The sequence below is a fragment of the Thunnus albacares genome, chromosome 10, assembly GCF_914725855.1.
Source record: "Thunnus albacares chromosome 10, fThuAlb1.1, whole genome shotgun sequence".
In the NCBI taxonomy this organism is placed as follows: domain Eukaryota; kingdom Metazoa; phylum Chordata; class Actinopteri; order Scombriformes; family Scombridae; genus Thunnus; species Thunnus albacares.
This window is the reverse complement of record NC_058115.1, coordinates 8,104,918-8,128,111: the sequence shown is the minus strand read 5'-3', so window position 1 is coordinate 8,128,111 and position 23,194 is coordinate 8,104,918. Positions and strand designations below refer to the sequence as shown.

General features: G+C 40.2%; 1 protein-coding gene across 3 annotated transcripts in view; it reads right to left on the bottom strand.

Annotated features, from left to right (window-relative positions):
- Positions 1-914: 914 nt before the first annotated feature.
- zgc:66433 (uncharacterized protein LOC321250 homolog) overlaps positions 915-23,194 on the bottom strand; it is a 50,027-nt gene continuing 27,747 nt past the window's right edge. For all 3 annotated transcript variants that reach the window (XM_044363601.1, XM_044363602.1, XM_044363603.1), the window contains 14 exons: positions 18,915-19,089; positions 17,261-17,387; positions 14,742-14,882; positions 14,544-14,603; positions 10,300-10,458; positions 8,965-9,064; positions 8,588-8,873; positions 8,001-8,490; positions 5,362-6,754; positions 5,038-5,141; positions 4,184-4,346; positions 3,943-4,061; positions 3,548-3,641; positions 915-2,723 (listed from right to left, as the gene is read on the bottom strand). In XM_044363601.1, coding sequence (XP_044219536.1) covers positions 2,224-2,723; positions 3,548-3,641; positions 3,943-4,061; positions 4,184-4,346; positions 5,038-5,141; positions 5,362-6,754; positions 8,001-8,490; positions 8,588-8,873; positions 8,965-9,064; positions 10,300-10,458; positions 14,544-14,603; positions 14,742-14,882; positions 17,261-17,387; positions 18,915-19,089 — 3,911 coding nt within the window. In that variant the 3' untranslated portion in view covers positions 915-2,223. The remainder of the gene's footprint in view (positions 2,724-3,547; positions 3,642-3,942; positions 4,062-4,183; positions 4,347-5,037; positions 5,142-5,361; positions 6,755-8,000; positions 8,491-8,587; positions 8,874-8,964; positions 9,065-10,299; positions 10,459-14,543; positions 14,604-14,741; positions 14,883-17,260; positions 17,388-18,914; positions 19,090-23,194) is intronic.

The following is a 23,194-nucleotide window of genomic DNA, read 5'->3' as shown; positions in this document are numbered from 1 at the left end:
TATCCAAAATGTTGACCTATTTCTTTGATATAGTGGTAAAGCTGTGAGAAACCGTTGCTCCACTTAAATACAACTAATTTATTCACCGATGTTTTGTGTAGATAGAGGAGCTGGTTTCAGTTTTCTGGGGCTTCCTCAGACTCATTCCTGTCTTACCGTTCATTTGCATTTTAGACATGTAGGTCAAGCTTCATTGACTGTATATAAAGATTATATAATATACAGTCTAAGGTCAGGCTTCATTGAAAGTAACTTTAAATGAGCACTTTAATAGGAATTTAGTATGTTGCTTAAAGGGAAACTACACAGATTTCTACTCATCACTGGGGGTACAGCTCAGCCTGTGAAAACAGTTGTATAACAGTTGTATAATGAAAACTGTTGTATAATGTCTTCTGTGACTCATTAGGCTGCTTCTGGGATTGAAACAGAGACCCTCTATCTACATGACAGCCTCTCAGGTTCCCCTGCCGCCCTTTCTTCACTACTGATTTTGTTATGAACACATTTCATTAAAAAAAAATCCATTTATTATTCTAGGAATAAAAGCCTTGTGTTGTGATGTGGATGTTTTCTGCTTCAGGTATACTCTACAGTTTTGAGTACTTTCAGGAACAAAGAAATTCGAAGCTAATCAAGTATTCTCACCCTGACACAGATGCTCCGAAAAGACCAAAAACCTTTCTGGTGGCATAAAAAAATCAGGTCCTCTGGGTTAAAAATGAATTAAATTTTATTAATAAAATGCTTTATACAAGAATATGCATGCTGAGTTTTCATCTGAGCACTTTCATTTTCAAATCCAAATGGCTTCTTGTCTTCTGCAACATGAATATGAATATTACATTTTTATGATTCCTCTGCCAAAACTGAATGGACGCACAGTGAGATGAGAAATAAAAACACGGAAGAAGTGATTTCATTTGTTATTTACTGCACATTTTATGTACAAGACAAATTCTCAAAAGGCAATACAAAATAAAACAAATGCATAAAACATATATAGTTACTGTGAGATAGATAAGATTTAATTGATACAAAGACAACTTTCAACTGTGAAACTCATTTTCCTTTAGTGATGCTTTGCATCCTGCAGCAAACCAATCTCCAAATGACTGATTACTGTAGCTGTATATTGATTTCTGTCTCCTTTACATGTTTGGTTGTAACTGGAAAATGTTTCATAACAACCAGGATCAGGCTGCCAACATGATGATGCAGTAAAAAAAATATTAAAAAGAGACTAACGTCGGTGTGATGATAGTTTGGAGATCATAGATTTCTGTAGGACGCTGGCAGATAATCTGTTATGTATTCAAAATATCAAGAGAAAATTAAAAATGTAATTTACATTGACAACCTGAAAGATGCTCGATACACTCAGCACTCGCAAACACATTAAACATCATTAGTTTAGTGTCTGTGGATCATGTAACAAGAAATATATTTGTCTAAAGAACTTGATACACAGACAGCACTTTGAAGAAAAGTGGATCAGCAAATTTTCAGCAAAACTCCAGCACATTTCTCTTCAGCTTAACTTGGATGTTGTCCCATTTTACTCTCCAGTCATGGAGAGACAATATTTTCCTCATACCTCAAATTGTGAGCGTGCGTCACTGCCATAAAATAAACACACATACACACTGAGACTGACTGACAGACAACGCTCATTCTTAAGACAAAACAAAGAATCTCTAACCCCAAGATTTACTTTGCATCTTTATCCTCATTCTTAACCAATTTACTGTGAATAAAGTATCTTTATAAAATAATGTCTCCTTCCTTTTACTGTGTGAAATGTTAAGTGATATCACATGTGTTACTTAAACCTTTTCAGGCACCTCATACTAAAACTGTAGAAATGTGTGGATCCACCTTCAAGTAAGACATTAACTTTTGGGGTCCTGATCTGTTGATTAGAAAACATGACAAACTTTTCAACATAAGGACATAAAGAAGGAGGGGGTTAAACTGAGCCTGACTTTGGCTGTTTGACTGGTGAGTTTGTACCAATCTGACGCCTGAAGCCAGAATAGAAACCAGGAAGTAAGAAAACAACAAAAACAACAACATCTCTTTGTGTGCAAATGCATTCTGGTCCATCCAGACTTTTGGCCCACTTGGGCATCACTCCAACCTCTTTTCAGATCTGACCCCATTGGGCCTTTTTTGAGCCACCTTGGGCCAGTGTACTAGACCTTCCTCAACACTTTGCGCCCATCACTGGACTATCTGAGGCATCTCACTCCAGGCTTTGGCCTTCTTCTTGGCCAGAGCCATCCAGGGCGGCTCATCCTGGGGTGAATCTGGGGGAGGTAGGCCTCGCTGGGTGGACGGTGTCTGGCCAGAAAGCGCTGGAGCTCTTGAACCAGACTGTGGCGAGGCGGTTCTCGATGAGAAAGGAGGAGAGGTGAGTGTTGTGCTCTGGGCCTGCGGTGTCTTGGATGAGGTGGCAGTTTTGGCGAGAGATGTTGGACTTGTGCAAGACGGAGGTTTTTGGGGAACAGGAACAGGAGTAGGAGGGGAGAGGGATCGTTGGGCTGGGGTAGGTGGGGGTGGGTGTTTTGCAGGGGCAGGTGGAAGCTGAGGTTTTGGAGCGACAGGGCAGGGGAGAGACTGGGATTTTGGAGGTTGGGGTGGCACTGGAGTTGGAGGTGAGAGAGCCCTCCTGGTCTCCTTTTCTACAGACACTGAAGGTTTACTGATCTCCAGCGGACTCACTAGAGGAAAAAAATAGAAACATACACACATACACACGACTTTTAGAGGACTTAATAATCATATGAAAACTCATTGATCTTATTGTATTGGAGTTTTTACTGTGTAATAATAATAGTAATAGTAATAATAAACTGCACAGGTAATGAGCTCATACACAGTTAATCAGTGTGCAATACTGGGCATTTAGAAATATGAGGGGAATTTGTACTTTGTATTTACTGATATTGTGGTCTGTTGTCTAGAATAGTTGGTTTGTTTTCCTCTTTTAAGATCCATCATTTACATTTTTGTCTAATTACCTTTGCCATCTTTCTCATCCATTAAAATAACTCACAATTGTATTTCTTACAACTAGTCACACTGATCAGTCATGTTTTTGAGCCAGTTGTCGTGTGTAACTAATGTAAACATCAGCTACCTGAAAGAACCTGCAGTTTGGTAGTTAAAACATGAGATGAACATTGTTGGGTCAGTTGTAGTAGCAGATTTATTCCACACGAGGTCAGCATTACATCAGTCAAAATCATCTTCTATGCAACAAGTTAACATGCTCAACAAATAGCAGGCAGGAAGAGTTAACTTTTAAAAGCACTGAAATTAAGGTATTTTGTGTATTAAGCTCAAAGATCATCGTGGTTATGCAGCATGTTAAATATGAAACACATTTTTAAATCAAGTAGAAGAAACGTTAAATTTTATGAAATGTCCCCATGCTGATGTCTTTTGAAAAAGAACAAAAAAGAAAAGAAATAAATATATATATTTTAAATATTCTATTTCAAATGACCTGTGCGTGTGTTTATATGTGTGTATGTGTTCTGACCTTTGCTGGTGGATTCAGGAGTTTTGTTGCTCTGCTCCCTACTTGCAGCTGAGCTGACATACATTGGCAGCGAAGACTTCCTCTCTTGTTCCTCCTGATGACAGAGAGCAGCACGCACCATTAAAATACAGATTCTTGACACAGCCTGCAAATGTGTGATGATGTACTGTACACATATATAGTCCTCTCATAGGAAGTGGACATCTAAGTTTTTGTGTTTCTTGACTTCAGAGGTGACTTCCTTACAGTCCATGTCACATTTAATATTGTGCACAGTCATTTAAGGCTTTATTCAATGTCACCTCACAGTTTTGTGGGAAATTTGTTTTACACAAAAGACATTCATGACCGCACAGACAGACACACACACACACACACACACACACACAGATTACCTTCTTAACAGTAATCTCCTCCAGCGAGTTTTCTTTATAGATCTTCTGTTTCTGTTTGGCCACGGAGATCCAGCTGGGAGAACCAGATCCACCAGAAACACCACGAACTGCAGCTGAGTCTGAATCAACAACACAGCATGAGAAAGCAAGAACTCTCTAAGCCTCGTACTATTTGTAACAAACCTCTCCAACAGTCAGTATTTGAGTGTGTATGTGTGCGTGAGAGAATGTGTATACACACCTGAGACACGTTTGGGTTTCACTCCACTGTCTCCATGTACCTCTGGTTTCTTAGGGAGGGCAGGCTTGTTGCTGATTGGCTGACTTATGGAGGGCTTAACACTGACTGGCTGCGGTGACTCAACTTTACAGCTGGTTGGCTGAGCTGGTGGCTCGACGGGAAGCTGAATGAGAGTAAATCAGATGATGAATACAAAATTGAAAGTTCCTTAAACCTGCATTTACTGATGTTTTTTTGCCACATGTGGGCAGCAGATACAAACTGTAAGCAAAACAAATTTACACATCCAGCACACACAAAGCAACATAACTGATTTGAAGTCTTTTGCCACCAGATGAATGTAAGTCCAATACTAACTCTACTTTATCTCTCTTTCGGTGTCCACCAACTCCTGAGGAAAATATCTGGCTCTTTAGCTGCTAAATGTTGCACTAACTTTTTTATCTGTCTGCTGTTTGGTGCTGAGCAGGTAGTGCAGACTTGATATTTAGAGCTTTTTTTGTGGAAAACATCTGCTTGCTGCATCTGGAAACAATCAGAGCAGTGAGACTGAACCGAAACAGTAAAATTGTGGGCCCTAAAACCAAAACAATGAGTTTAAAGATGCTAAAACGCTCAATAGGGGTGAGAGGGCTACAGTGTTTGGTGATAATTCTTTGTGTGTTCGACACTATGAGCTACTCCTTTCACATACACAATCATTTGATCCACTGATAATATAAAATATTGATAATAGCAGCTTTAATGAGTTTCATTTCTATTCCAAAGGAAGGAGAACTTCAGATTTTGCAAGTACAGTAAAATATGAAACATTCACGCAACACATTACCAACAGTAAGAGTCAGTATTATTACCTCTGTGTTTTCCTCCTCAGAGCTGAAGCGGTGCAGAGCCACTGTCTTCCTCAGCCGAACTCCAAACGGGCTGTCGGGGTTTCCCTCCACTACCACAGAGCTCTCTGTAGGTGAGAGGGTGAATAAAAGTTGGTCTGTGGTTGAACTTTAGTTTAAGTCAGACAGCCTGTTCACCTCATGTGACTTAGATTAGAAAACTTTCATTGCATGTGGAAAATGTGAGTCAGACTGAAAAATATGTGTACAATCAAAGCTCAGGAACTCTGAAACAGGCCGAGACACAGACAACGAGACACAATCGAAGCACTGATTGTGTTTACTCACCTTCTGTGGCTCCAGCAGCTGAGGCTGGAGGTTTGACGGGGGCCTGTGATGCAGTGCTCTGTGGTTTGGCAGTGGTGCTTCCTGCATTCCTCGCTCTACCGGGGCTCAACACCAATTCAACCTTAGCCGAACTCGCTGGCTCTGTTTCCACTTGTGGGTCTTTCTTGGCTGTAGCCACCACATCCACACCTCCAGCTCCTGCGATGGTAGATGATGAAGAGGAGACGCAGGCGGTTGGGGAGGAGGTAGGGGCCACATTGTCTTCAGCATCTTCGATAGAGAGTGATCTCTGCCAGGCGGAGTTGATGGTGAAGCGGACTTTGCTTTGATCTGAACCGCCGGATGACTGGTTGACCGTTTCCTCCACAGATGTAGGAGGTGTAGCGTCTTCTTCAGAGGACTGTTTTCCACGCTGTTCTTCTTCGTCTTCCACTTTGTTAGCTGATTCTTCATCTGTGGATGCTGTGATTTGCTCTGTTGCTGCTCCAGCATGAGAAGGTGATTCAGTGACTTCGGGATCAGCAGCAGTTGGGGACTGCTGAAAGGAAAACGCGGCTTTCTCTGAGCTGGGAGAGACCAGGTTTATGTGGATGGTGGTGGTAGCGGTGTTGGGGCTGGTCATACTCTCCTCTGACGGAGTTTCAAAATGTGACTCCTGAAGAGACAAAGAAGAAGGCTTTGAGGAAACTTGTTCTGGGGCTGACTGGTTCACTTCGCTTTGATCTTTCTCCACATGCTTCGAGTCTGGTTCTTCTACACTTTCCTGCTCCAGATCTAGTTCAGTTTCATTGACATCAGCTTGGTTTGCTTCCACGTCTTCCTCTTGGTCTGATTTTTGTTCCATGTGGTCGATCTCTACGCCCTCCTCTGCTCTCTCTTCATCATTCCTCTCATCTTCAGAGTTTTGGTTGGAAGCTGCTTGGCTCTCATGCACTGTGGCAGACTCCTGATCATCCAGCTCTGCAGGGATTTCATCATCGTCTGTGTGTTGCACGACACAGACTGCGTCATCTCCAACAGCAACATCTGCACCTTCATCTGCCTCCTGCGATGGTGCGACACTGTGAACCTCTCCGCCTGCTGCATCAGGAAACATCTCCATCATCTCTTCTGCGTCATCCCTCTCCTCTTCTTCTGCCTCTTCAACTCTCTCCTTCTCTTCCTCCACCTCCACCTCCACCTCCACCTCCTCCACCACATCATCCTCTTCACTCTTCTCCAGCCCCTCCTCCTCCACCTCTGGCTCTTTCTCCAGCTCCATTGTTTCCTCCTCTCCCTCACTCTGGTCTTCTTCTTCTTCCTCCACCTGTTGGTCCATTTTTCTCTGAAGCAAGTCATTTTCTTCCTCAGGTTTGACTTCCTCAGCCTCCTCTTTTTCTCCTACGTCCTCCTGCTGGAGGAAAAATAAGTGAGGGGAAAAAAGAGGAAAAGTGAATTTTTTTTAAGCAGCACACACATTGTCTTCTATACAAAATACATGCCAGAGGTTACAAAATACAGATGATTGTACTGGTTGTTAACCTTTTGAATCTTAGTTTTTGTTTTTTTGCTTGGTTTTTATTAAATTTATTCACAGGCTTTTGGCAAAGCAACTACACATCTCAGCTTGGAATGACATACAAAGTTATTTTCAGAAAAGTGTGGCTGCTCAGAAATACTATCATTCTGCATGTGAGTAATACCATACATGTTCTAGTTTTTATGATGTTTTAATGCTATTTAAATTATAGTGTTTTCCTTGTATGTCCACAGGTTCTCAACACAGGTCAAACATTTCTAACCATTCATGTCAGTATATGAATGATATTTGGAGCTTTAGTAATGGCAAAAAACATAATATAGCTAACATTAATGGATTTTGTCACTCTTTTTTGTTATTCATTTTCTTGCTTACATGTACTTAGGTGATAATCATGTTCTAAATTTTGGAGCTGCAGCTCATATCATGCTTTACAGGATGGAAGCAGGAAGTATAATGTTGCCACGGAGACAGCAGCACCTCTGCTCCCACTGATAAAACTGGAAAGTGTTGAGGGCTCTCTGGTTGACTTTTTGAGCTCTTTCTGCATACTTTTCCTAAGTAGGTCTGCAACTCTGCACACTTTACTTATAGGAATAACCCATAATGCACAGTGCAGTGACAGTCGAATTGTGCATCATAAAAAAACAAAAACACAACATGGAAGGAGATGACAAGATATTTGCCTTTGAGGTATAAACAAACATGTTGTTAACCAGCTCTATGTACAGTATGTGTGGTTGTTTAACTTATGATGGCATGATAGGGACTTCCTATAAGTTGAGCAACAAATAATCCAGTTCATTATCTACAAACAGTCTGAAATATAAGACTCACACTCTGTTGTCCACAGAAATGTCTCTGTCAAGGTAGAATGATTTCACAGTGCTGTCCCACATCAGTGATGTCACAGAAGACATTGAAACTGAACCAGTGATTTAGCTACATATTGAGCCCTGTGTTTTCTCTTTTGGCTTATATCTGTTCACATTTTGGTTCATTTGGATCACGGGAAGGGCGATCCTGTTTTCATTGTAACCATGGATTTACATGTGATGATTATCAGGAAAGTTCTGAAGTTATAAGTAGTGATTTTATAAAATGATTCAAAAATACATACACTGTGTTTAATGAACCGTTCCACTTCTTGTTGTTCTTCCTCTGCCTCCAATTCTTCCTCATCTTTATTCTCTTCTTCATCATCTTGACAGGAAGTAGTGGCAGCCTCCTCCTCCTCTTCCTCGGTGCTCTGACCCAACAGGAGCGAGCCAGAGGGAGCCGCTTGATAACCGACAGGCTCTTCCACCTCTGTGTCCTCTTCCTTCACCTCTTCTCTTTCTTCTCCCTCCGCTTCTTCTTTGTCCTTCTCCTCCTTGATCTCCAGGACAGCCTCGGTCTCTGCGCCTAATGAGCAAGGTGCAAGGGGCGTCTTCAAGGAGCTCAGTACCTCCTGTAAGAAGGAGCCCCCCTCCTCCCCAGTCTCCTGGACGACTTCTCCTCCTTTTTCCAGTGTTGGGTTTTCATCATCCCTGGTCTCCTCTGTTTCATAGGTAATACCCGGAGGGTCTTGCAGGTACTCTCTCTGATCAGCAGGGGGCTCTGGCGTGGCTCTAGAGGCAGAGATCATGGGGTTAGATAGATAAGAGGAGAAAACTGAAACATAGAGTGTGAGAAGGAGAAAACAAGGAGGAAATGATGTCTAATCACCTGGGACTGTCCAGAGAGGAGGCTCTTGAGCCGAGCTTGGAGGAGAGCTGGGCGTCTGCTGCTTCCTCCTCTGAGGGACACGGCTCTGGAGGAGAGGAAGTGTCCAGGCCATGAGAAACATCCTGTTCAGCTTCCGACTCATCCTCTCCCTCCTCCCTCTCCTCCTTATCTCTCAACAGGGTTTCTCGGGAATGCTGTGGTTGCTCTTTCTCCTCCTCCTCTTCTTCTTTTTCAACTTCTTCTTCTTCCTTCTCCACCTTCAGTTTCAGCTCATCCCCACTTGCATCTGGATCACAGGCAGAAACAGATATCAGAGATTATAGTGGGGAAAATGCAGAATCACAGTTTAGAAGTGGGAAAACAAAGAGCAGCCTAACCTCTTGTCTTCTGTTCCTCTCGCTCCTCCAAAGAGTCTGGAAAGGAGGTGTTGAGAATCTCCTTCACCACAGAGTCTCTCTCTGCTTTGAGCTCCAGCCTCTGCATGAACGGGAGACATTAGCAGTGACATCAGTGTTATCACACTTTGGTCTCTAGTTTCACAGTGATAAATTATTGGTAACGGCGCAGAGGTGTGTGCTCTCCTGTTTGCGCCCCCACCCACTGCCTGGCGGGGTGTGTTGATTCTGACGTTGGTGTGATATGAATATTCCTGCTGCAGTATCAAATGTGACAAATCTCTTCCCCATCATCTGGAGAGACTGTGGACTAACAGTTCCAACAATACTTATGTCATCTACCAGAGAAGTATTCGTTATTCCTGTTTCAATTCAATTCACTGTTAAATATATACAAAATGAATTCAGTTTTACATACTACATATATTGACACTAATGCAGAGTTGGATAAAGTCACAAATATAATACTCATAACAAAGAAATATCATAAAGTTACTTTAGGAATATTTGAAAAATATTCTATTGATGTTAGAAATCATATATAGTTTCTATGTAGGAATACAGGAATATTATGAATGGTTAAATAAGTGAATAAGAATAAGCTTGTCGATAGCATTTTCCTGCCCGCATACTCTCATGTTTTCATGCAGTCCTGCTGAACAATACAACAAATCTCCTGCTGTCTTAATGAAATACATTTGGCATAACCAATAACAAATTTCACTTTAAATCTAGTTTTTTATGCACATGGAACTAGGTTAAATAAACCGCTTAATGAAATTAGACACTAAGATGGTGTAGTGCACTAATCATATTTATTTTAAGATGATGGAGCGAGTGCTTCTCATCAGATTTCTGTCAACAGCTGGAGGTAAATATTACTTTTTCTGGAGGTTGATGCATCTTAGTGGTAAACCCACATAGCTCATTTATTTTAATCTGCTCCACCTTTTCAAACTTGTTATCATCTACTTTGCACATATCACTGATGGACTTTCCACCAGCTGATACTGTTGTAAAATCAGGGACGTTTGTCTCAGGGCAAATCAAATCTTTGACCCCAGTGTTTCTAATTATAAGAAAGCTTTAAATTTAAATGAAAATGTTATGACCTTTGAGGAGAAATTAACCTGTTGCAGCAGTTATTACTAACACGGCAATGACAGGACATGTAAAATACCAACAGTATCATTGTAGCAGCAACTTGCAGAGGGGATATGAATCTGAGAAAAAGGCTATTTGAATAATATTACAGCATAAATTTGGGGTGCAGGAGCTTATGTGCCCATTTTGTATGTGTTTTTGTATGTGCCTTACATTTGCAGGTTTCCTCTTGTTGCAGGCTTTCTGTCTCAGGCCCATCTTGTGTTTGGCGGCCGAGTTGTCCAGACAGCCAAAGGGACTGGCCGGCTGACTGAAGTCCCCTGGAACCACCACCAGAGGGCTCACTGCTCTGCTGGAGGCAGCACAGGACAGCTGGGAAGAGAATGAGACAGAGGGGGTCACTAAAAAGTTACACAAATAACGTCTTAACAGAGTAAATATTCGTCATGCATTGTAAATACAGGTAACGCCCTGCACTCAATGCTGTGATGTCATCTGGAGACACCTCTGGAGGAGGTCCACTGACAAACACTGGGATTTGTCCACCCATGTCCAGGGGAAATTGTATCCACATGCCACTGTATCCACAAACTCTGTCTCCCATTGTTTCCCAGTGCATCAGCTCCAGACAGAGCTGCTCACGTCACAGATTTGAGTCATCGCTCACCGTCTTGTTCCCAGCTTTAAGAAACTAAACAGCCCGACATAGAGGCTGGAAAGAATAAAGTGTGTTGATTATGATAAAAGGTGGATTTTCACTTTAGATGATGAAGGCAGCAGATAAGGAAACCAACGGAAACAGAGCAAGAACAGCAGAGAGGGGGCAAAAGAGAAAGAAAGAGAGGTAGTCCAGCTGTATAAATATTAGCCGTCCTTATCTGCAAGACCAACACTTACTCTGTCATCACAGCAGAAGTGTCTCTCTTCACTAGGACAAATTCACATTTTTGACTTTTTTCAGCATAAAATCACAGAGATGTTGTCTGTCCAACCAGGACTTTGTTTATAGAAGGGTATGCTGCTTTTGAGTTTTTCAAATATTATTGTTTGACACATTGAGCAACTCCTTTTTAGTTAAATCAGTTCTGTTGGGTTGGCGTTGGTGGCAGAAGTCTCTAATTAAAATAAATAAACCTCTGCAAGTAAAACCAAAACTATTTACATGACTAGATACCACTCGAGGTCAACGAGTGGATATTAAATGTTCATTTAAATGTTTTTGTGATTTGGATGAACTGACCCTTTAAGACTTGTTGTCTCATGCCTGGACTGTGAGTTCATGTAACAGTTAGGGGAATATGATCAGAGTTCTTGTCTGTTGATATCTAGATTTATTTATTTATGTTTTTGGGTCTCTAAAAGCTATAACTACAAGTAGACACACTGACTGATAGTGTAACCACTGGAATGCACAATGAACACACACACACACACACACACACACACGCGCACACACACACACAGTAGGTCAGTGTAATAACATGTACGCTACTGTGACCAGACTGACCAAAAAACAGAGACAAGGAATGAGAGAAAGTCGCATAAAGAGGAAGAAGAGGTCAAGCAGCAGACTTCCATTTAAGGTTTGAAGAGCAGCTTGAGGGTTGGTTATGACCACACCCACCAACACACACACACACACACACACACACACACACACACACACACACACACAGCCCGCGGTTCATCTTTAAGCATCACACACGAAGCACATGACCGCTATTTACTGTGCTACAGATACAGAACAGTATGTATTTGTGTTTGTGAATTTACTGTATGGATCAGAGCTGAAGATCTTCTGAGTTAAGAGGCCTCTAAATTACACTATTCTTATCCAGACATAGTAATAAAAAAAATATACCAAAATATACCAAAAGAAAACTTAAGCTTCATTCCCACAGGAAGAAATGAAGTTGAACTAATGTTGTGTTTGACTGCTTCCTTCTGATACTCAGTTTTTTCACAAATTGACTCTAAACCTCTTAAACCTGCAGTGTGGAACTTTTAAATATAAATGAATGTCCGTTACAGTCAAGCCCTTGCCAAATGAGTTTATGAGTTTCAGTATATGGAGTTTTTAGATCTCATGTTGGGCGCAACATTCTCGTGCTGGCTGTTTGGCTGTTAATTGTGCGGCTCTTCTAGACTTTCCAAATGTTATCGGACTGAATGGATCAAATTCTGATAGTGAAATGAGTCATTTTGTGGGGGTTGTGTGACGCCCAAAACTATTTATCCACCCTTTTACAGCAGCAACAGCAGGTTATAGCCAGTACTTGCTATCGGGCATACTGGGACAAATCCCGATGGGCCGGTGGACCGTCAAAAAATATGTTTCTGGGCCGGTGGGTGGTCAAAACATATCCGCTTTTACTGGCTCTCTCTGTGTGCCTATCATTTGGGGTGCATATGAGAGCGTGCTGCATCAATCAGAACTGAGCGGCCCCCTTTACTTTCACTGCCAGAAGGGGGAGACAAAAGTCCCGCACTCCAGCTTTAATTGCCTCCTTAAACCTCTTAAACTTGCATGAGTTGATTATTTTGGCCTCTTGGGGGCAGCACAACAAGCTGAAACACACAACATTAACATATTATCACCTTCTAAAGTCTCTATTGCTAACTTGTTAGTGAACAGTTGTTTATTTACACATCCGGCAGACACAGAGCTACATTAGCATTCATATAGCATCATGTTTCTGGCCACCTGGTGAAAGTAACACCACATTCACTCTCTTTTATCTTTGTTTTGTTCTCCACCAGCTCCTGAAGGAAATATCTGGCTTTTTATCTGCTAAATTCTCCACTATGCTTACTAGCTAATCGCTGACTTTGTCTGTTTGTCATTTGATGCTGGGCAGGTAGTGTTAACCAGATCCTTCTGCGGCTGGAAACAAGGTTGATGAGAGTGAATCAACACAGTGGTGTTGGGGGCTGTAAAACCAAAACTAAATATTGATTAGTTCAGCTTTAACCCGATAAATATCTTTTGTGGAGAAAACCCAGAGTCAAAATGTTATTCTCAAAGCCACAAACTGAGGAGCCAAGCTCTAAACTACATGTAGACAAATGACAAAACCTGCATTCTTTCTTATTCACAGTAAATATAAAGACAGACTGACTCCGACCCAAGTATCCAGAGTGTTTTTACACTGATATGGACACATAGTGGAGCTCAGAACTACTACATTAGTCCTGAGATTAAATCTAGGCATACAATTAAAAAAAACATTCTATGTCTCCATGAAGTCTGTCCTCTGTTCTCAGTGGATGGAAAAGCTCCAGAAAGTGCCACTGCCACTCCAGTTCATGCCACTGCAGTCCTCCTTGATGGCATTCCTGTGTGTGGAATGCACTTTAAAATGGATATTTTCAAGTTTTTGTGTGCATTTCTTTGTAGCTGGCCATTTGTGGTTTTTCTCAGTGGGAAAATGACTGGCCAAAACCGGCTAAAATTGCTAAAACTGCTCTATCATTAAATGCTCATTTGTCATACTTTGCTGACTGTGCGTTTAGCCCACATTATAGCCAGTGAGGCTAAATGGATAGCTGGAGTTTTTAGGACAACTGTCTTATCACGAATTGGCACTCCTTTCTGTCCATCTGAAAAGTAGTTATTTCAGTGAATTGTTTTAACTGACAGGCTCGTTAGGGAGCATATGGGACGTTTAAGTCACATGGGCTGAACAACAAACACTCCTACAGTAGGTCAGGAGGCCGACAATCAGAGGATACAGAGGGAGAAAGACAGTAAGAAAGAATAGGCATTAAGAGATAAAAGGTGGAGAGAGGAGGAAGAATAGAGAAGGAGGTCAATCAGCATGAAGGGAGCTTTTATTTAGAGCCAAGAGTAGTGTTTCAGTGATTAGATTGGATCATGAGATGTTTTTACCATCGTAGTCACATGAGGAGAAATGTCACAATCACACAAAGCGACACACTCACACAGCCAGAAGGTTCCTCCTGGCCTTCAAAAGTCACATATCTTGACTTTACTTTAGTGGCTGTTTGGCCGGTGATGGGGGATCCACACACATCACACACTACGTGATGTTACTGATTTTATAATCGTATCACATTTTTTGTGTTTCTAATCCTAATGCATTGTGTGTATCCTTGAGGCCTCACAAATATGGTGAATGAATTCTCTCCCTCATAGAAGAAAAACTGATTTTTTTAAAATAGTTTGAAATAATCCATCACTGCTCACATCCGTGTTTGCTTGCTGACATGCAAACAGTCGTCTTCTTCCCTGCCTCTTGTTGCTGCAGTGCTACTCTTCTTGGCACTTTACTGCCACAAACTGTAAATCTGTGAAATAGCATGAAACCATCGGAGTGCGTTGCCACCTGTTTCTCAGCATACGTGTGTCAAACAGGGCTCCATAGCTGTACTAGTGGTCAAAAACTCCACAGGGCACTTTTAATAAGGCGATAATATGTGAAGCTTTAAGTGTTTACCTGGTCTTCTTCACTGTCTGTTCCCTCCAGACTGATGGAGCTGTTCCTCTGAGCCTGATTCTAAGAGACAGAGATGGAGAGAGAAGAAATAATACTGTAAGTAAAGTGTTTGCGAGTGTGTTAGCGGTGCTGTTTGTAGCAAATCATTCTCAGGTGGTCTAGATGATGGGACATTATTTAGTACTGTATGTGTGTTACCAGCGTTGTGTTAGGCGTTGTGTATTCAGGTGGACTGCAAGGTAGACCATCATCCTCTGACATGGTTCCAGCATCATCTGTCTTCTTCACACACATCAGGGATGGAGGAGACCCCAGTCTGATGGCCTGCTTCAGCTGGAGCTGAAAAATAAAAAAAAAAAATAGAAATGCTAAACAAAATTAGGTACTTAGTGTTTCTGTCAGTGTGTCGGTTCTCACCCATTTCGGGGGATCAAAACATGTGAATAACGTATAAAACTTGTAAACGTAGCCACACTTACAGTAGGAAGTTTTTACAGTAGGAAGTGAAGTTGTTTTTAAGGTTTTGTGTGAGTACTCAGAGATGAAGAGGAACCAAATCTGACAGGCTGTTTAATAAACTACAGCTTTGTAAAAAGGTAACAAAGGTGTATTTGAGTAAGCATTTCTATGTTCAGCAAGTTTAAATGCTTTTACAGTCCACAAATTCCCACTAGTGTAGAGTATGATTAACAGAGAAAGACTGTGAGGACAGTCAGTTGGCACTCGAGAGAGAGAGTGTTTATTTTAGGCCTTGTGTGTGTGTGTATATGACTGTATGAGTAGGGGTTAGGTATCACAGAAACTCAAACTAACAGACTTGTTATCTTCCTGTTACGTGTTACCCGGTGACAGTCTCTCAAGGACTCATTTACTGGTGTAAAGTAAACACAGGACAATACAGCTTTTCTTTAGCCAGGCTTGAAACACACCTGACAAAAAGTCCTTGATTAAAAATACACAAGCTGCTGCAGTTTTTAGTGTTAAAATTTCAATATTATTGCTCATCTCATGTTCTGGCTCTCTGTTAGGAAGCTGAGAATCAAGATGCAATTACATGAAATTCAGTTTATTGCAAACTTTGAGTTTAAATGATAACAGCACATAGAATATAACATGTGCCATAAAAAGATTTATGTTTCTCTTGTGAAATAACTGCACATGAATATAACTTGATTTAAGAGTTTAAAAATGCTACTAAGCAGGTGAAGTTAGCTAACATTAGCATCCAGTCATATTCATCTCCTTTAAATCATTTTTCCATATGAGCTAGCATTTCCTGTTTCATTTTTTCTTTTCCAATGTTTAACTACTGTTTAAATACAATATATTATGTGAAATGTTTTTTAGGGAATATTTCAACTGTGATTCGAGTCAACATTCTTAAAAGAGACTGTTTTTAAAGCCAACAAAATATTTCTTCATCAGAATTATATCCTGGCTCTGTGGAGAGGACTTTGAAACAGCATTTAGACCATTGTGTAGATAAGACTAAAAAAAGATAATTTAACAGTTAAATCTATGTTTAAAAGGTGAAGACATGAAAATTAATTAATTAGATGATTTTGGTAGCAAGTCAAACATTTCTTATTCTTGTGTTGGTGTGTTTTGGACTTGTGACCTCTATGATCAGGGCTACAGCCCTTTATGCATTATAACACATGATCTGTAGTGACAGTGTTGCACTGTGCATTATATTTTAATAAGTATGCACCTTGTAAGACATTGATCCTTACATAATGTGTTTATATTTGGCTCTGGAACAACCTCATACTGCGTATCAAACAGGCAGGCCAGCTCAGAGTGAGGATTAAGGTCAGGAAATCTCCATCAGATTGTTTTCCTGAGTGAATTCAGTTCATGCAAATCAATGTGTTAAAGTTTCATTTCTATTGAATTTAAATATTTGTGCAGTTTTACTTGTCAAACTATGTTATATTTGCTCTGATTATTAATAAATGTCACTGTCTCTTACACACTATATGCTTGTTCTCTTATCCGCAAACAGGCCCATAACTAAACACTTTCTCTGTATTTTAACTACAGGAGAAAGTTTTCCTTTTTAGCAAATCTCCTTAAGATGTTTAACTCTCACTCCCTGTAGGTAGCTTAGTTGAGCAGTTCAGCTGGAGGTCAGTTCATCTGTCTGAGTCTCATGTCTTCCCGTTTTAGCCTGCTGTTGTGACAGACATTTGTTCTGTCTGTCTGCTTTTCTTATCGTCATCAAGTACTTTCATTTTGCTTTGATAGACGCTTCCGTTTTAACCTCTCTCTGTGCTACACATCAGCTCTATCAGAACCGTCTTCACCACGTTAAATGACTTAAATAATTTAAGTATGTTTCTGCATACATCCCTGAGGCATAATCACACTAACTAAATATACAAAAAAATCAGCTGGTACTGCTCTGGCCGCTTGTGTATTGATAAATACTGATTATGACAGCTGAGAGCCGCACAGCGTCACACATTCTCACTCGCAAACACACTAAAAATAGTGTCAGATTCTGATTCTTCATTTGTTTGTTAATCCCTGAGGTGAAATCCTCTTTTCTCTTTCCTGCGTCCACAGACGTGTCAGAGGTCAGGGTCACTATGGTAACTTGGACCTGGAGGAGATTAAGCATCATTCTTGAGGACAGACACTTAGATAGTTAGATACTTGTTGACACAGGAGATTAACCTTGGCTGCTCTGGTCGAAGAGTACTATATGTATGTACCTGAAGTGATTTCACTTTCCCATGAATGCTGTCTTGAGACGCCCCCAGAGCCTCGTTGGCCTCCGATGAGTCAGAAACAAAGACAGAGTCATGTGACAAGGCCTTGCTGCCCAGGCTGATCTTTGACCTGCAGGAAATAGGAAAAGGAAGAAATAAACACAGCACAAAGTGAGTTTCACAGCTTCTAAAACAAAATAAACAAAATAAAGAGTAATGGATTGTCGGAATGCCAAATAAATACCGTAAACTCACGATGGTGAGGGTTTGAAATGTGTTCATCATCCTGTGTCTTTCGTTCTTTCTTTCTTTCTTTCTTTCTTTCTTTCTTTTTCTAATCTTCATTCATCCAACGAAATTATATTATCTTTTAGTACAATTGTAAAAGAGAAGAGTGAAATTGGAGTAAATACATCTGTGACAGCAACGATGAGGAAGGAGTAGACCACAGGAAGTGGCACAGCTTAGAAAAACAAAAGGAAATCAGGACTGTCCACAGGAAGAGACCCTCCAGTACTTGCAACAAAAACAGGAAGCCACAAGCCTCCACTGAGGTGAGATTGGAAGATCAGGAGATGGATGTTAAAACATGATTCTTCCTTTCTCAAATTATCTCTGTCCTTTTCACACAAGAGCAGATGTTTATCCTGGCCTGCCGCAAAATGAAAAGTCTGTCCAAAACTCTGCCGTCAGTGGTCATGTTATGTTGACTAACCCCTTAAAGACTCTTAGTACTCACAGCAGCTCAATAGTTGTCAAAGGCATTGTTTTTTGCTGTATTGCAGTTTTTGCACTTATGCTAACACCACTTTCTAATTTTCTTGTACTTGTATAAGCACTTCAGGTTGGTTGTGTATAGTATTGTGTGCTGCTTATTGCTGAATTATTATTCTTTCTGCCTGTGTTGTATGTTTGCATGTATGTTGTGACTGGTATTGGGTGTCTGTCATGTTTATGTCTGAATGTTTTTACTGTGTATATTCAATTTTGTGTCCACACTGCAACCTGATTTCCCTCTGGGATGATAAATTTAATCACTATTCACTATCACTATTAATCATTATTGATATCAGTATTTCCAACCCACCTGGGCTTCAGTTTTAGTGTCGCATGATGGATTAATTGTCATTTTAGGTGCTTTTACACCCAGACAGGAATACAGTTATGAAGAAAAGACTAACATATGTGCACAGAAGCCAAAAGACTGCAAGAATCTTTGAAAATGTTGAATTTAAGATGATGTATGGACAATTAAACTAACCGAAAAGTGCAATGTCATGGAAGTCAATCAAATCCATTAAAATGAGTTGTTTGGAGAAAATGTGACGGCTTTGGTTCAGTTTGGATGAGTCATTCTGTAAAACCTTTTTCATAAATATAATGTGGATGTGAAGAAAGATGGTTGAGATTGCTGAAAAAAATAATATATAATGAAATGAACTTTTCAGCTCATCCAAAGTGCATTCACTGTGGTGTTTAGCTTATGAGATGCAGAGTGCATCGATTTCCCTAATAAACCACATAAAAGTACTTGAAGCTTTTTAACAAAAAGTCAACTGGCACTTATGTTTCTGCAACTGCGTGAAAATTTGAATAAGAGTGACGCAGTCACAGTTTACCTGTATGGATTTGTATATGCGTGTGCGTCTGATCTTACCCAGAGCCCTTATCCTTCTCCGATCGAGTGAGTGTGTTATTTTCTGATGTTTTGCTGACATTGTCGCTTGATTGGCTTGCTTTGAGACCCGCATCAGCTCCGGAGGATGATGGTTCCTTTCTCTTCTTCCTGGCGAAGAATTTTTTAAACGTCTGGAACTTGGACTTCTTCTTTCCTGGGAGGACAAATGAGAAAAGAAGAAAATATAATTGAAACAGTTGTGTTCTCCTGCCAGTGCTATGGTAAATCATAACAACTAACAGTACAAGGATATACTAATGAGAAAATTACACACACAGCATCTTTACACACTGCCCTCATATGAACTGCAGTTTGAGCAATAAGCCCTGTGTTGGCTGTAAAGGCCCAGGTAGGCACCTCAGGAGAAACCACACACATAGAGTGATATGTGTACACATAAACACAAATACACACACACACACTCATGCTTGTAAAGCCTCCCTCCCAGAGAGTGCACATCCATTAGCACCGCAGTGGAAAAACTCAACAGCTCTTTTATAACTCCTTAAACAGCTACAAACTGCTTTCACTGCTTTCAGTCAGCACAGCACTTATCCAGAACTTGAAATGCCCACTGCTCCTCTATCTGTGTCCCACATTCACCAGCTGTGAGCTGTCTCAACCATCATATACTGTATACTGTAGGTTTCTGTTCAAATCAAATACTCAGTAAAGAAAAGTCTGTTTTCGCGCGTCTTAAAAAGACATGACTGGTGATTTTCTTTCCTACTGTCAGCAAATCTTATGTGTAGAGCGAAATGAAATCATCCTACCTACATGTATTGTATGTGTGTCCAAAGCATGTGTTCCCACACATGTGCAGTGGCATCTACCTTACACAGAACTATTCTCCAGGAGACTGAAAACGTGATCACTGTTATCAGTCTGTGGAACTATTTCTGAAGAAACTACTGTGGCCATAATCATTGCGGTGAAGGAACTTGTCACCCAGCGCAACTGTGTGGCTCACTGATGTGTTTTTAATAGTTTTGGGGCAATATTGGGTTAAACAAACAATACTTGGTGTGGGGTGGGATGAGTTCATTGTTGGTCTGTCTCTGCACAGCAGATTTGTTGAATAAGTAAAATATAGAAAATCACCAGCCTTATCCTTTGATGAAAACATGCCCCAACTGGTCTTTGGTGCTTATGGATGGTTATAGACTACTCTGAATACTCGGCATCTGCATTGATCTGATAGTGTGTGTATTAAGTGGATCAGGTATGGGCCATGAGATGAGCAATCCCCATTAAATACTGTTTCTTTGTCAATGTCATTATAAAATCAATTGTTTCCACTATCAATTAGATCCGTTCAGTCAAGGAGGCCATGGACTCAGTTTCTATTGCCACATCAATCCCTGGTCACATGTTACTTTGCATTAAAACTATTCTAATGAGCTCCACACAATGAAGTATACAGATTTAAGAATTTGGGGGGAAAGGAGCAGTGGACAGACCTAGACAGTGTTAAAACACAAAACAGATCACTGATTACTAGTTTGGATCAATATAGCAGCACCTACTCCCGAGTAGAAAACCACCTCAGAAAAAACGTTGTTTTGATCTGTTAGTAGTTATTTTTTATATTACTGTTGGATTATCTATTCAAACTAATAATACCCCATGGTTGCAAACTGTTCTCTATCTGTAATACTACTCTAGCTGTTTCAAACTCACATGCTACTATTTGTTATCGTTTACTGTTAATAATAAGTGTATCTTTTGCAGTTTTTAATGTCATATGGACATCATCTTGTACAACTAACAATACGTTTGTGACAGTTTTAAAATAAAACTTGAGCTTGTTGAGTCAAACACTGGCTCAAAATAACCATATATTAGTTTAAGTACATAATGTGTAGGAATAAAAGAATAGCGTGTAGGAAAAATGAAATGTGACCAAAATATTAGCTGGGAGAAAAACAAAACAAAAGTGATCCATAACTATTTGGAGAATTCACTTCCCTGGGCCATGAAATGCTTTAGAAGAGGGTTTTAAAACAGACACATTCTTTTTATACTGGCTTTGTCATGTCTGTCCTTCTCCCTGTGGGGAATCCTTCAGCATTCCCTCCTTTCTCTAAAAATATGCTTTCTGGTTGGAGCTAAATCACAGCTGAAAAATGTCTGGAATCTAAACCCAGTAATGGAGCCAAGATGCTTAACATTTCTGGGTCACTTGCTGGAGAACACATAAAAGATGATTAAGGTAATTCATTTGGTTATTTTATAATATTTAAAATATTATATTTCATGCATACATGTAAACAGTTTGTTAACTTTGATCTATTGTGTGTTTAAAAAAAAAAATCATAAAATTATCTGCAAGTCACAACTTTTCTGCATGGAGTGGTAAATATAGCACCTGCTACACTATTTTAATGAGCTGCCATCAGTCCACACATGGAAGACAATGTCACTTTTCCTCCAATTTTTATGTAGAAATGTTGGCTACAAATGTACCTGTCCTTTGTTTGGCACCACAAAGCGAACAACATTACTGCTGTATTTACTTGAGGAGCTTCCAATGTGCTTCTGATGATGCATCAGAGGCATCTGTGCGCTGCCAAGATGAAAATCAGGGGGAAACACCAGCCGACAGTGCCATTTATTGTGCTATTTTAGGTACAATACACCATTAAGCTAAAGGTCTGCACTCATAAAGAGTTGAATAAGGCCACTGCTTCAATGGAAGGTCAGTGTACGTCTATAGGCATTGTAGGCCTAACATTAGAAATCCACTTAATAATTTTCCAAAGTATAGTCTTTAAATCACAATCACGACTCTGTGCACATACTCAAAATAGCATCACGGCAATTTCAAGGCAGTCTAAGGTCAATATTAACTTACACAATGAGAAAATGGTGGCCTTTGACAGGGAGACAATGTTGTTGTGAAATAGAAGATGAGAAGAAGAGGCGAAGGGACCTGAAACAGTTTCTACACTGTAGGTAGATCAGCACATGGAGTGAAGCTCACTGTGGTACTTGTGATATTTGTGAGGTGTTTGCCCATGAACACAAACTCTAAGAGTGACATCTGTTGTTTGGCAAGTTCAGAAAGTCGCTAAAGGTGATGCATCTAATTATCTTTTCTCTGCAGGGGGAGGAGGATTATGGAGGAGTAGAAGAAAAAGATGAGGAGCAAGCACAAGGATGAAGAGATATTTTAACTCTCAACTCTGATTATTTATTTGTGATTTATGAGTTCTGACAACGTTAGTGGCCATAGCTATTATAGTGTCCCTTTAAAGACCCTGAAAACCTATTTTTTCCAGTCAGCCTCCTGCTATTAGGTATGAAGTTCTCCATAAACACACTTTTTTTCTCAAAGTTTGAAAAGCTTTGGTTATTTCAAAAGAGATATTTCTTGTGTTTTTCTCTGCACTTTTTTTACTGGTTTGATATGGGTGGAGCTCAGTCGCAAAAAGGTGATGTCATGTACCTCTGAGCAACAATCAAAATTTAGCATCAAAATCTGATGACAGTAGTGGGGTTGTATGTCCATGCTGACAGGCCACTGTCAGTCAAATCTAACCAAACCACATCCACAGTCCTGATGAAGATTGGCAGAGTTTTTGACTGATAAAATGTTTAAGTCAATGAGCAATTTGAAATTATCTTTACTTTTTGTGTTCAGCTATTGCGGTGATTTTCAAAAGAGGATAAAACAGTTTTTGGACATACAGTATATGTGGCAGAGCATGGGGTATTTGAGAGGACATTTCCAATGACGTGCAGACTGATAACTGAGAGCTGGCTTTGCTGGAGACACATTGTCAATATCTGTGGTGTACTGCTGACTGCAGAAACATCATACTGATTTTTTCCTTCTTTTTAAGTCTAAGAAGTCTCATCTACCATTAGTGATTTAAGCTGTCTGTCTCACAAAAACATTACATCAACATTTGGCAGGACCTGTCATATTGTTAAGTCAAGCTAGGTAGCCTATCTTGCTAACGTTAGCACTCATTCCCGCTAAACGTTACTTTTTGTTCATGTTATTTCAACACCTGCAGAATGCTTCTAACAGGCTCCCGCATACTTCTTTCTGTACTTTCCCTGCATTACAGAAAGAACAGGGGGTCTTTATTGTTGGCTCAAACTCAAGTCAAAAGTCAAATTGATTTTTTTTTTTTTTAGCAAAAGATTGTTTTTATTTCAGTTTGATTTTAATCAATAATACCTACGGATGTGTTTTTCTTTAACTTTAGTATTTGCTCATTTGTATGACATATTAATGTCAATATTTAATG